General features: G+C 45.6%; 2 protein-coding genes across 2 annotated transcripts in view; one reads left to right on the plus strand and one right to left on the minus strand.

Annotated features, from left to right (window-relative positions):
* LOC306936284 (myosin-16-like) overlaps positions 1 to 15000 on the minus strand; it is a gene marked incomplete at both ends in the record, with an annotated part of 52867 nt that overhangs the window by 23991 nt on the left and 13876 nt on the right. The window contains 6 exons of the mRNA XM_079519773.1: positions 1266 to 1386; positions 7659 to 7776; positions 8506 to 8593; positions 9602 to 9790; positions 12261 to 12440; positions 13830 to 14000. Of these exons, the coding sequence (XP_079375899.1) occupies positions 1266 to 1386; positions 7659 to 7776; positions 8506 to 8593; positions 9602 to 9790; positions 12261 to 12440; positions 13830 to 14000 (867 nt within the window). The remainder of the gene's footprint in view (positions 1 to 1265; positions 1387 to 7658; positions 7777 to 8505; positions 8594 to 9601; positions 9791 to 12260; positions 12441 to 13829; positions 14001 to 15000) is intronic.
* LOC306937693 (E3 ubiquitin/ISG15 ligase TRIM25-like) lies at positions 3651 to 7352 on the plus strand. Its single transcript, XM_079521602.1, has 2 exons — positions 3651 to 3799; positions 5606 to 7352. Exons 1-2 carry the CDS (start codon positions 3796 to 3798, stop codon positions 7216 to 7218), a joined length of 1617 nt encoding a protein of 538 aa, XP_079377728.1. The 5' UTR covers positions 3651 to 3795; the 3' UTR covers positions 7219 to 7352.

The following is a 15000-nucleotide window of genomic DNA, read 5'->3' on the forward strand; positions in this document are numbered from 1 at the left end:
CGCCGACCCCCATCTGAAAATATGTTGTTCCAGGGACCCCCCCAGAAGCAAAGATTTGACTTAGAAACGTTCGCTCTGAAATAATTTCTAATCAAAGATTTGCACCACATTTTCAAGATTTTTCAAGCGCTATGAGCTTGTAGATCTGATGTTTTTCAATTGCTTAAGTATAACCTAATGCTTAAAACACCAAAAGGGGTTCCCGTCCAGAATGGGTTAAGTGTTTCAGGGTGTGAATGTAAAAATGTACATGTTGTGAACTAAAGTAAAATAAAGTTTATACAAAGATGGCTGGTGATAACAGTGGCGTCACCTTGGTGTGTCCGATACGATACTCCATCTGGTCAAGGTCTATGGAGCCCAGGAGGAGCTCAGACGTACCTTGGTGTGTCCGATACGATACTCCATCTGGTCAAGGTCTATGGAGCCCAGGAGCAGCTCAGACTTACCTTGGTGTGTCCGATACGATACTCCATCTGGTCAAGGTCTATGGAGCCCAGGAGGAGCTCAGACTTACCTTGGTGTGTCCGATACGATACTCCATCTGGTCAAGGTCTATGGAGCCCAGGAGCAGCTCAGACTTACCTTGGTGTGTCCGATACGATACTCCATCTGGTCAAGGTCTATGGAGCCCAGGAGGAGCTCAGACTTACCTTGGTGTGTCCGATACGATACTCCATCTGGTCAAGGTCTATGGAGCCCAGGAGCAGCTCAGACTTACCTTGGTGTGTCCGATACGATACTCCATCTGGTCAAGGTCTATGGAGCCCAGGAGGAGCTCAGACTTACCTTGGTGTGTCCGATACGATACTCCATCTGGTCAAGGTCTATGGAGCCCAGGAGGAGCTCAGACTTACCTTGGTGTGTCCGATACGATACTCCATCTGGTCAAGGTCTATGGAGCCCAGGAGGAGCTCAGACTTACCTTGGTGTGTCCGATACGATACTCCATCTGGTCAAGGTCTATGGAGCCCAGGAGCAGCTCAGACTTACCTTGGTGTGTCCGATACGATACTCCATCTGGTCAAGGTCTATGGAGCCCAGGAGGAGCTCAGACGTACCTTGGTGTGTCCGATACGATACTCCATCTGGTCAAGGTCTATGGAGCCCAGGAGCAGCTCAGACTTACCTTGGTGTGTCCGATACGATACTCCATCTGGTCAAGGTCTATGGAGCCCAGGAGGAGCTCAGACTTACCTTGGTGTGTCCGATACGATACTCCATCTGATCAAGGTCTATGGAGCCCAGGAGGAGCTCAGACTTACCTTGGTGTGTCCGATACGATACTCCATCTGATCAAGGTCTATGGAGCCCAGGAGGAGCTCTGAGGCCTTCTTGTTGTCAACGAATCCCTTGGGCATCACGTTGGGGTTCAGGATGTAGTACCTGGGAGAGAATTATGTTTACAACATGTTTTGAGTGATTCATATACAGGGCTGGTCAGTGAACATAATGAACTAGAAGATATGTTTTGGGGGCTTTTCATGCCTTTGTTGATATCGAAACGGAGAGAGAGAGAGAGATGGGGAGAGAGAGATGGGGAGATGGGGAGTCGGGCTACATTGGATCCTTAGGTGAGAGAGAGAGAGAGATGGGGAGAGAGAGAGAGATGGGGAGAGAGAGAGAGAGAGAGAGAGAGATGGGGAGATGGGGAGAGAGAGAGAGAGAGAGAGAGTGATGGGGAGTTGGGCTACATTGATTGGATCCTAGGTGCCCGTACCGCTAGGACTGCGGTCCGCACCGAGATGAATTCCATACAAATCAATAGAAAATCACATTTGGTTTGCAAAAATAAAAATAGGTTTTCTTCATTTCCTGATTATTTATTTTTCTTTTCTTGAAAAATGAACAGTTAGGTGGTTTCTTCCCGACAGCAGAGACATGCACTTGCATAAAGTGAATGGCAGATCGAGTGGCAAATCGAGTGGCAAAGTGAGTGACGAAGTTAATTTAATGTTGTTTAAAGTCATTTAATGCAATCAAATAGGACTTCTCTGTTTGGATGTATGGGCTGTCAAGGCCAGAAAGTAGTTTTTTGCCACTCAGTAGGCGTTCCTGCATAACTTCCGGGTATGATGATGATGTCACGCGCATACCCTCTATAGTTGGAGAACCAAAGGAGCTCCCTGAAGTCAAGCTGAACAAAAGCTTAACAAAATTCAACAGCAGTATGAAGTAGATGTGGACTCTGCATTTGATTCCCCCTTCCCTGCCTCCGGTCCTCCGCAAAACAAAAAAGCAGTAATTGTAATTTGAAAAATGACTGGATGTTGCAGGTGGTTAACAGAGGAAAATACACAGTGAGACATTTTTCAGACCTGTGTAAAAAAATGATCTCCAGAACATTGGTGTGTTTGTAGATTATGAGGATAGGAGGATGAGAATTCGAGGTCTGCTATTGACGATGGGCCAGGGCCTCTCTCTATTGATGATGGGCCAGGGCCTCTCTATTGATGATGGGCCAGGGCCTCTCTCTATTGACGATGGGCCAGGGCCTCTCTCTATTGACGATGGGCCAGGGCCTCTCTCTATTGACGATGGGCCAGGGCCTCTCTCTATTGACGATGGGCCAGGGCCTCTCTATTGATGATGGGCCAGGGCCTCTCTCTATTGACGATGGGCCAGGGCCTCTCTATTGATGATGGGCCAGGGCCTCTCTATTGATGATGGGCCAGGGCCTCTCTCTATTGACGATGGGCCAGGGCCTCTCTCTATTGACGATGGGCCAGGGCCTCTCTCTATTGATGATGGGCCAGGGCCTCTCTCTATTGACGATGGGCCAGGGCCTCTCTCTATTGACGATGGGCCAGGGCCTCTCTCTATTGATGATGGGCCAGGGCCTCTCTCTATTGACAATGGGCCAGGGCCTCTCTATTGACGATGGGCCAGGGCCTCTCTCTATTGACGATGGGCCAGGGCCTCTCTCTATTGACGATGGGCCAGGGCCTCTCTCTATTGACGATGGGCCAGGGCCTCTCTATTGATGATGGGCCAGGGCCTCTCTCTATTGATGATGGGCCAGGGCCTCTCTATTGACGATGGGCCAGGGCCTCTCTATTGACGATGGGCCAGGGCCTCTCTCTATTGACGATGGGCCAGGGCCTCTCTATTGATGATGGGCCAGGGCCTCTCTCTATTGACGATGGGCCAGGGCCTCTCTATTGATGATGGGCCAGGGCCTCTCTCTATTGATGATGGGCCAGGGCCTCTCTATTGATGATGGGCCAGGGCCTCTCTCTATTGCCGATTTTCTCTATTTTAATTAAGTTATTTTATATGGTGATGAAAATACTGCACCTGCTAAATAATAAATAAGCAGGGAATATTGTGGATGGTGGAAGGGAATATTTAAAGCAAACAATACTCTAACTAATATATTTTGAGGTGATAAATATTTCACTAATTGTACCATTAGCAACCCGATAAATAATTATTTTAATTGCAAGCTAAAAAGATTATTAGAATATTATATTCAACATATGGAAATATAATAGTTGAAAATCGGTATAGTTGAAAAAGTTCCCCTGTATAGGCCTACTTGGGGGTGTTAGAGTTGAATTGATCACCATGACCATTTGGAGGGGAATGTTTATTCTTCTGTGCTGTATAATTATACACCTGCGTGTGCATTGGGTGGCTGCATGGGGCCGCCCTATATAAAGGATCTGACGCACCTGCTTTTAATTCCCTCAAATAGGCCTACATGTTCAAGACTGGCTCTGTTGAAAGTGAACTAGTCTACTCTACACAGGTTCTATACATGAACAAGACAGAACTGTGACCATCCATTACCAAATGGGTACGTTTAAAATGTGTTTCCACATCTTGTAACATCTTTAAACTTTAATGCTAGTGACCTAGAATGGGGGAACATGGGTATGAGTAGCAAATCTGTTTGATCAATATGCTAGTAGGCTAATGTTTTATGTCTTATAGAATAGATGAATCATAGAATGATTTTAGTAATATGTGGTGATGGGCGGACAAGAGCATGTACTGGATTTAGTTTGATTAATTTACTTTTAATTCTCCATGAGGCTTGACAGCCAATGCAACCAGAGGGAGGTTGTGCTATGCAGCCACATTGGCATGAACTAGTAGGGCAAACACTAGCCGCAATTTGCAACTCTAGATTATTTTACAATGGGATGAATCTAGAGTTGCAATACCCTCCATTGACTCCCCACTCATCATTTTGCGTTTGCGATCTGCTGGTCTTAAACGACGTTAAACTCACCAACATTGCAGCTGTAGTCCAAGCTTGAATTTTGCTCTTTCAATCTGCAAAGCTTGTTTTTCATAAAAATCCCCCGTAGACATGTTATGAGCTACTTTCTGTCCAAAATATTGCTCAAGTGATATTCCGATCCGCCATTTTGGAATTCTGCGACGGGCCGTAAAACAAGACGTGAGGGGGAGAGCTTGTTTAATAGAAGGCCGTGCGTGACGGGGCGTCGCGCTGCGTCGGCCTCTTCTTTGGGTGTCTTACCTGTGCAGGTAAGATTCTATTAAACAAGCTCTCCCCCTCACGTCTTGTTTTACGGCCCGTCGCAGAATTCCAAAATGGCGGATCGGAATATCACTTGTGGAATATTTTGGACAGAAAGTAGCTCATAACATGTCTACGGGGGATTTTTATGAAAAACAAGCTTTGCAGATTGAAAGAGCAAAATTCAAGCTTGGACTACAGCTGCAATGTTGGTGAGTTTAACGTTGTTTAAGACCAGCAGATCGCAAACGCAAAATGATGAGTGGGGAGTCAATGGAGGGTATTGCAACTCTAGATTCATCCCATTGTAAAGAAATCTAGAGTTGCAAATTGCGGCTAGGCAAACACAGGTATTACAAATTGTCCTAATTAAGGTTCAATTCCATTCAGGTCAGAGTCGACTTGTGCATCTTGGCAAACTGGAAAGTATACTACACTAAATGGAACTGGACCTTAATGAGTATAATGGGCTCTATGCACACATGCCATTTTGGAAATTACTACTACTGATACTAATGAATGCTCTGTTCCATTCTGGTCGGAGTCATGGTGCTGCTATTGTGTTTGTTGGTTCACTGGAAACACTCTGCTCCAGCAGTGTGGGACTTGACGTGTCCTTGGCTTGAGTGGGCTCCAAATGGCCCTGTAGGCTATGGGTGTAACCAAATGTGTCCGTAAGGGTCCATTTGGTTATATTCTCAAAGTTATAGATGTCCTTGAAATTAAAACATTTGAGAACCACTACACACAATGTCGTACGATTAGTCACACACAGACTCACAGAGCCTAAATTAGTATTATCGGTAACACCTGTGAACCAAGTAGGGAAGCAGCCTGGAAGTTTTTTTTTCCTCCCTGGAAATAAAAACGTCTGGGTTTCCGAGGCTACCCGGAAGAAGGAAGAGCAATTCTGTGTGCATATAGCCCATGGTTAATGCTTGTGTCACTGTTCACCCTACACGTTCATGTCATTATGTGTGCTGTGACAAATGTTCATCTCCTCATTTGATGCTTTTATTCAGGATGATTAAATCATTCTTTTTCTTTTATATGAAATGTGTTTAACAGATGCAGTACATTATAAAGTGCCCTCGTGTCTTCTCTCCTCTCCTACAGCTATGGCCTCCGTCAGTGGCACTGACATGTCTCGAGAACAGTTCCTTTGTTCCATCTGTTTGGACGTCTTTTGCCAACCTGTAACGATTGCATGCGGACACAACTTCTGCAAGGTCTGCCTCACTACATACTGGAACGGCAGTCTCTCCTGTCAGTGTCCCTTGTGTAAAACAATATATGGTCAGAGACCAGAGCTCTCTGTCAACACACTGATGTCTGAGATGGCTGCCCCGTTCAAGAGGTCACCCGGGCAGAGGCCTGCAGTCGTCCCAGGGGAGGTTCCCTGTGACATCTGTCCAGGAGCCAAATGCAAGGCCGTGAAGTCCTGCCTGGTCTGTCTAGCCTCGTTCTGTAAAACCCACCTGGAGCCTCATGACAGAGTCGCCACCTACAAGAAGCACAAACTGATTGACCCTGTGGCGAACCTGGAGGATAGGATGTGTAAGAAGCATGACAAGTTGTTGGAGATCTTCTGCAGGAGCGACCAGAAGTGCATATGCGTCGTGTGTCTGAATTCGGAACATAAGGCTCACGACACCGCCTTGTTAAAGGAAGAATGCGATCGGGGGCAAGCTAAGCTCCGCAAACTGAGGTCCACTGCACAGCTGACAAAGTGTAAACGAGAGATTAAATTGCAGGAGCTCAAGCGCTTATTGGCGCAGAACAATGTAATGGCAGCTGAGGAAAAGCTTGAGGCCATAAAGGTGTTCAGTGCTCTAGTGGCAGCCGTTCAAAGGTCCCAGGTTCTACTCCTTGAGGAAATAGAAGAGCGGCGGAGAAAAGTTGAGAAGCAAGCTTGCTGCTTCATTAAACAGCTGGAGAAGGACATCACGGTGCTGCGAAGGAAGCTCATTGAGCTAGTAGAGCTGTCCTCTCACGCAGAGGACCACCACCAATTTCTCCAGACGTTCACGTCAATTTCCAGTTTTCCACAAGTCATCGATCTGGATAAGGTCTGTGTCAAAGGTTTTCAGAGTCTGAAGCCTGTGTGGACAGACGTCGCTCAGCTGGAAGAGATGCTCTACGGCAAATTGTATGCGCTTCCTAAAGCCAAGCTGAGGATGGTTCAAGAAAGCTACGCGGTGGAAGTGACACTGGACCCCGCTACACTAAAGACTGGTGCTGGTTTCATCCTCTCGGAGGATGGAAAACAACTAAGGACCACATGGATATCGAGGCTGGGCAACACTTCTTTGGACTGCTCTGTCCTTGGTAAACAGGGCTTCCACTCATGTAGGTTCTATTATGAGGTTCAGGTTCATGGAAACACCGAGTGGCAGTTGGGAGTGATCGAGGAGGCCTTCAAACGTGATCGGAATCATCGGGAATACTGGTTGTTGCAGCTGGACAAGATGGGAAGATACTCCTGCCAACATCAACCAGGCTTCTATGGATTGATACAAAAAACGACGATTCTCCCCCCTAGCACGAATCCTAAGAAGATTGGCGTATTTGTAGATTATAATGGAGGCCAGGTTTCTTTTTATGATGAGAACGGGAAACTTTTTCACTCTTTCACGGGCTGTAAATTTCATGAGAAACTCTACCCAGTGTTGTGGTCTAATGATGTGAAGCCTCTCATCATCATGCCTGTTGCTAGGCAGAAAAAGTGACCTTTTGTGTAAACAATGGCATAATGTAGTTGGGTGCACTTAATACTGTACTTCTATTATTTAATTTCAGGAATGAACTCTTGTTTGACTGGACTGTCATTTTTATTAACTAAATAAAGTAATTCACTGCTTCCCATGGTATCTCTGACTTGCTTATTTGATATGTGGTCCTGTATGACATTGGCAACACTGAGTATAGTTATCTTTTTGAGGGGTGCTAGCCGCCTAGCCCCCCTCCTATAGCCAGCTTATGGTGTGTGCACAAACTGTCCTACACAAACATTAAATTCCCTTTGACAATGACTGGACAATTTTACGTCGTAGTGTCTGAGCAAATAGACACGGTGTCTATTTCACGTCATGATGATAAGGGCTCACTTCACATGGGTGTGATGATGATTTATTCTGTGTAAAAGTGGGTAAACGTAAAGGAACCAGACCTTTGTTTGAATTCTGGGTACTGTAGTCTGTTGGGGAAACCCTTCCTGCAGATTCGAATGCCCTCCAACACACCGTTACAGGCCAGCTGGTGCAGGATCAGGTAGTTATCGGTCACACCTGCTTGGGCCAACCAACACAGGAGGGGTTGGAGAGTCAGACATCCAAAACACTTTTACACAATGCACACTTTCATCACATAACCGTGCCCTGGGGAGGTAGAATCTGGCTGCCAAATTAGTGTTATTCAAGCTTTTTTTTCCTTTTTTAGCGAAGTTTATCTTTCTAGCGGTAAACGGTGGAATTAGAAATACTTGACAAGGGACAAATGCCAGACCACTCTGAAACATGCAGTGGCTTCCAATCAGTGTTTTTTGGCAGCAAATTTGTCTTGAATAGTTTTCATTTAGTTTTAGTCACATTTTAGTCACCCGGAATGTTTTAGTGTTCTAGTTTTAGTCGACTAAATATAAGATTTTAGTCTACTAAATCTACAGGTGATTTAGTCGACTAAAATGTATTTTGGTGGGCCTTAATGCCGTCGTAATGGCTGATTTTACACTTGCTGAAAAAATAAGATCTACAAGCTCATAGCTTGTAGATCTGCTTTTTTCAGCATGCAATCAAGTGTAAAATAACTTGAGTCTTTTACTGGATCTCTTGTCCACTAGTCCCTTCCTACCATTTTAGTCTAGTTTTTATTTGACAACCGACAGTATATTTAGTCATGGTTTTAGTCATGGCTTTGTTTTTATTTAGTTTTCGTCTGTGAAAAAAAAGGTTGTCGACGGACATTTTTCGTCATAGTATTAGTCGACGAAATCAACACTACTTCCAACGGACACTGACCTGACTGCTTGAACTCGTTGGGCACAATGCAGCGGACGAAGTGAGGCGCAGTGCTTCGCAAGGTGCTCATCAACTTGTTCAGCTGCTCCTGTAGTGGCAAGAAAAAGGGCATGAATACAAACGGGTCATCTGTGAGTTCATAGGTCCCTATTGTATGTGAACACCTGTGAGTTCATGGGTCCCTATTGTATGTGAACACCTGTGAGTTCATGGGTCCCTATTGTATGTGAACACCTGTGAGTTCATGGGTCCCTATTGTATGTGAACACCTGTGAGTTCATGGGTCCCTATTGTATGTGAACATACAACTCTGTCTGTACACTAGGGCTTTAACCCATTCAGGGCGGGAAACCCTTTTGGTGTTTTAAGCATTAGCTATTGAAAAATAGCAGATCTACAAGCTCATAGCGCGGCACTCGGTGCCGCACTATGAACTTTTTTGTTTCCGACGTCGGGCCTAAATGGGTTAAGAAACTAGTAAAAACTAGTCGACTAGTAAATCCACTAGTTGACCTCGTTGGTACTAGTTGACTGTTGATAAGATTTATTTATTTTTCCTCCTGTTTTTGTAGGCCTCGATCAGGTAGATTATAGTTATAGTCACCAATGTGCACAGTTTTCCAAAAAACGAAGAAAACGTTTTTTTGACATAATAGGTAGGCCTAGTTAAACAACTAGTCGACTAGTCAAGTCAGAAGTGAAAGTCCTAACTGTACACATAATATTTCCTATGTGCATGCACACGTACAATTCAACTCTCCCTTTGTTTATTGTAGGTCGCAGTTTACTATGAAAACCTGCAAAACATGTCGGTTACACCTATCCGTCAGTCACACCTCGTGACACGCTCCATATATTCCATTATGTTGATCTGACCTCATCAAACCCTTTACACTCAAGACACACTCCATATTTATGGCCAGTACAGAATTCATGCCATGTGTTGATCTGACCCCCCCCATAAAGCGCCAGCTCTCGCCCAGCAGTCTGCGCGCTTTAGGGCGAGGTCGCTTCTCGCCCTCAGGTGTCTTACTGGTTGCTATTTCTGTATTCAGTATTGGTGTCAGTATAAGTTATTTAGCCATGTGTGTGTTACCCTGTAGATGTTGGACACAGTCTGGAAGGAGGACCCTTTCTTCTGTTTCTTGGCCCCTCCTGCAGCGGCCTCGTCCTCGTGGAACAGCTGGTTCAACAGAGACATGGAGGACTTCTGGAACAGTCCCGTCACTGTGTCGTTCAGAGGGTCCTTGTTCTTCTCTAGCCAGTGAGTGATGGTGTAGCCCACCTGGATGAATAGCAGGGGTGTAAAAAGTACTCAATTGTTTTACTTAAGTTCACTCTGTATATCCATGGGCATAATAGCATCATGATGCCATTACAAAACATGGGCTACATATGGAAGAAATGTGTTTAATAAAACGAAATTAACTGCTAGAAGGTCCTAAATGAACTTAATTAAGCAGTCACCGTCACCGTCTCTGTCTCATGTTATTCTTCTTTGATTTTACAGAGTATAGAGATCGACTACTATACAATCAAATAAATCTGTATACAAGATACATTACATTACATTAACACATTTCGCGGGGGCGAGTTGGTAAAGGGGCGAGTCCGAGTCGTCTGGTATTCGCAGGTACAGGTACAGTCAGGTACTCACAGTGCCAGCATAATGAACCAGCTCAAAGGTACAGTCAGGTACTCACAGTGCCAGCATAATGAACCAGCTCAAAGGTACAGTCAGGTACTCACAGTGCCAGCATAATGAACCAGCTCAAAGGTACAGTCAGGTACTCACAGTGCCAGCATGATGGACCAGCTCAAAGGTACAGTCAGGTACTCACAGTGCCAGCATAATGAACCAGGTACAGTCAGGTACTCACAGTGCCAGCATAATGAACCAGGTACAGTCAGGTACTCACAGTGCCAGCATAATGAACCAGCTCAAAGGTACAGTCAGGTAGGTACTCACAGTACCAGCATAATGAACCAGCTCAAAGGTAAAGTCAGGTAGGTACTCACAGTACCAGCATAATGAACCAGCTCAAAGGTACAGTCAGGTAGGTACTCACAGTACCAGCATAATGAACCAGCTCAAAGGTACAGTCAGGTACTCACAGTGCCAGCATAATGAACCAGCTCAAAGGTACAGTCAGGTACTCACAGTGCCAGCATGATGGACCAGCTCAAAGGTACAGTCAGGTACTCACAGTGCCAGCATAATGAACCAGGTACAGTCAGGTACTCACAGTGCCAGCATGATGGACCAGCTCAAAGGTACAGTCAGGTACTCACAGTGCCAGCATAATGGACCAGCTCAAAGGTACAGTCAGGTACTCACAGTGCCAGCATAATGGACCAGCTCAAAGGTACAGTCAGGTACTCACAGTACCAGCATAATGAACCAGCTCAAAGGTACAGTCAGGTAGGTACTCACAGTGCCAGCATAATGAACCAGCTCAAAGGTACAGTCAGGTAGGTACTCACAGTACCAGCATAATGAACCAGCTCAAAGGTACAGTCAGGTAGGTACTCACAGTACCAGCATAATGAACCAGCTCAAAGGTACAGTCAGGTAGGTACTCACAGTACCAGCATAATGAACCAGCTCAAAGGTACAGTCAGGTACTCACAGTACCAGCATAATGAACCAGCTCAAAGGTACAGTCAGGTACTCACAGTACCAGCATAATGAACCAGCTCAAAGGTACAGTCAGGTACTCACAGTGCCAGCTTAATGGACCAGGTACAGTCAGGTACTCACAGTGCCAGCATAATGGACCAGGTACAGTCAGGTACTCACAGTGCCAGCATAATGGACCAGGTACAGTCAGGTACTCACAGTGCCAGCATAATGGACCAGCTCAAAGGTACAGTCAGGTACTCACAGTGCCAGCATAATGGACCAGCTCAAAGGTACAGTCAGGTACTCACAGTGCCAGCATAATGGACCAGCTCAAAGGTACAGTCAGGTACTCACAGTGCCAGCATAATGGACCAGCTCAAAGGTACAGTCAGGTACTCACAGTGCCAGCATAATGGACTAGCTCAAAGGTACAGTCAGGTACTCACAGTGCCAGCTTAATGGACCAGGTACAGTCAGGTACTCACAGTGCCAGCATAATGGACCAGTTCAAAGGTACAGTCAGGTACTCACAGTGCCAGCTTAATGGACCAGGTACAGTCAGGTACTCACAGTGCCAGCATAATGGACCAGGTACAGTCAGGTACTCACAGTGCCAGCATAATGGACCAGCTTAAAGGTACAGTCAGGTACTCACAGTGCCAGCATAATGGACCAGGTACAGTCAGGTACTCACAGTGCCAGCATAATGGACCAGGTACAGTCAGGTACTCACAGTGCCAGCATAATGGACCAGGTACAGTCAGGTACTCACAGTGCCAGCATAATGGACCAGCTTAAAGGTACAGTCAGGTACTCACAGTGCCAGCATAATGGACCAGCTTAAAGGTACAGTCAGGTACTCACAGTGCCAGCCTAATGGACCAGCTTAAAGGTACAGTCAGGTACTCACAGTGCCAGCTTAATGGACCAGGTACAGTCAGGTACTCACAGTGCCAGCATAATGGACCAGCTCAAAGGTACAGGTACAGTCAGGTACTCACAGTGCCAGCATAATGGACCAGGTACAGTCAGGTACTCACAGTGCCAGCATAATGGACCAGCTCAAAGGTACAGTCAGGTACTCACAGTGCCAGCATAATGGACCAGCTTAAAGGTACAGTCAGGTACTCACAGTGCCAGCATAATGGACCAGCTCAAAGGTGGCCTCCGGTCCCTTCTTCCCCCCAGGTTTAGGCTTGAGGAAGTTGTTGGACTTTCCCAGGTGGTTCTCATAGAGAGCTGCCTTGAAGGTGGAGTCTGTGGCCTTGGGGAACACACACTGCTCCTCCAGGATGGAGAAGATACCCATGGGCTGGATGGAACACATGGGAGAAGGAAGGAAGGAGGGAGGGAGGGAGGAGTTTTAATTTTACAAAATCAATGAACTTTTTTCCACTTGTTGAAATGGTTACATTAGCTAAAAGAATATGGGTGGGTCGACTGGTTCGTGGATGCAGTGTTGTTTTTGGGCAGCAAATTTTGATTTTTAGTTTTAGTCATAAGGGGCAGTATTATGCGTGTCTTAAGTACCAGGTCTTATTACTTAACTTAAGACCTGGAGGCGTGGTCAATGCTCTTTGGTCACTCAGAATAGCCAAATGGCATTGATCACGCCTCCAGGTCTTAAGTTAAGTAATAAGACCTGGTACTTAAAACACATTTCCTGCCGCCATTAATTAATCCCTCGATTGCGTATTGCCATGGTTTAATCACGCGTGACACTTACTTTGAAGAGCCAAATATCCGTATCGCATTTTACTATGAAACCATTCCGTGTGTGTTGACGAATCTGGTGCTCGTTCTCTCGGTCGGTGGTGGAAAAAGTGGACCGCGAGTATCACAGCGCCTGCTACAGGCCGTTGAAAACGCTTGTCTGGGACAAAGCGTCCTCTGCAATGTCGCTTCTGTGAGATAAAGCCGTCTGAAAACAGAGCCGGCAATGTTAGTGGATGCGCGCGCATTTTCAAAATGGCCGCGCCCATTGTGTCAGAAGCATAACAAAGCTAACGGACGGTAGATTTCGATACGATCGTATTAAAACATGCATTAATGAATACATCGCTGTTAAAACGGCTTTTCCGTTTGTGGCAGGCTACAAGATTCTACGTGTTAATATTCCTATGTTCCTGGCGGGTAAACGATTAAGACACGCATAATACTGCCCATAGTCTCTTGAATAGTTTTTATTTAGTTTTAGTCACATTTTAGTCACCTGGAATGTTTTAGTGTTAGGCTAGTTTTAGTCGACTAAATAGCATAAGATTTTAGTCGATTAAATGTACAGTTGATTTAGTCGAACAAAATGTATTTTGGCGGGCCTTGATTCCATCGTAATGACTATATTTTTTCACTTTCTGAAAATATTTTCAGCATGCAACCAAGTGTAAAATGACTTATACTGGATGTCTTGTCCACTAGTCCCTTCCTAACATTTTAGTCTAGTTTTTATTTGTTTGACGAAATTGTCAGTATATAGTCTTAGTTTTAGTCATCATAGCTTAGTTTTCATTTAGTTTCCGTTTAGTTTTCGTCAGTGGAAAAAGGCAGTCGACGAACATTTTTCGTCTTAGTTTTAGTCGACGAAATCAACACCGGATAGATGGATGGATGGAGGAATGGATGGATGGATGCGTTACCTTCTCCAGCAGATCGATGCAGGCCTGCAGGTCCAGGGTTAGGGTTAGGGTTATGGATGCGTTACCTTCTCCAGCAGATCGATGCAGGCCTGCAGGTCCAGGCCAAAGTCGATGAAGACCCAGTCGATGCCCTCCTTCTTGTACTCCTCTTGTTCCAGCACGAACATGTGGTGGTTGAAGAACTGCTGCAGCTTCTCGTTGGTGAAGTTGATGCACAGCTGCTCGAAGCTGTTGAACTACAAACCACAGTTCAAGGAAGAGGTCAGAGGTTACTCTCGAGTCTTCGCAGATTGTTTAGTTTAGTTTAGTTTAGTTTACACCCCACAATTATTTTTCAAATAGGCATATACAATTATTTTTCAAAAAGGCATATAGGCCGAAGCTCAAAGCTTATTAATGCCTATCGTTAGTACATGTCCGTTTAACATTTACAACCGTTCATATTGAATGAACCCACAAAAATTCAATGTTTATAAATTCAAGGCTGCTTACATTGTTCGTTATAAACGAACACTTTTTACATCATATACTTCATTATTAAGAAACATACATACTAACGTACATACACACACGTACACCTCCTATACCTCAAATTATTGTTTCATAATTCCCTTAGTTAACACACCTGTATTTCTCCAGAAGAAGAATCTTGTACTGTTTCTGAAATTGTGTTACATTTTGGCACTGCTGGACCTTCACCGGTAAACTATTCCAAAACTTCACTCCACTGACAGTTATGCACATGGTCTTCAGAGTGGTGCGAGCACCAAGATGGATTAGAGTAGCATGGATGGATAGCAGATGAGCAAGGCTAGGACCGAGGCTAAGGAAGAGGTGGGTGGATGTTAGCCCTGGTCCAGGCTAGGACCGAGGCTAAGGAAGAGGTGGGTGGATGTTAGCCCTGGTCCAGTGAGCAAGGCTAGGACCGAGGCTAAGGAAGAGGTGGGTGGATGTTAGCCCTGGTCCAGTGAGCAAGGCTAGGACCGAGGCTAAGGAAGAGGTGGGTGGATGTTAGCCCTGGTCCAGATGAGCAAGGCTAGGACCGAGGCTAAGGAAGAGGTGGGTGGATGTTAGCCCTGGTCCAGTGCGTCAGAGAGTCTCTCAAGGCTAGGACCGAGGCTAAGGAAGAGGTGGGTGGATGTTAGCCCTGGTCCAGTGCGTCAGAGAGTCTCTCAAGGCTAGGACCGAGGCTAAGGAAGAGGTGGGTGGATGTTAGCCCTGGTCCAGTGCGTCAGA

The sequence above is a fragment of the Electrona antarctica genome, assembly GCF_951216825.1.
Source record: "Electrona antarctica genome assembly, chromosome: 14".
In the NCBI taxonomy this organism is placed as follows: Eukaryota; Metazoa; Chordata; class Actinopteri; order Myctophiformes; family Myctophidae; genus Electrona; species Electrona antarctica.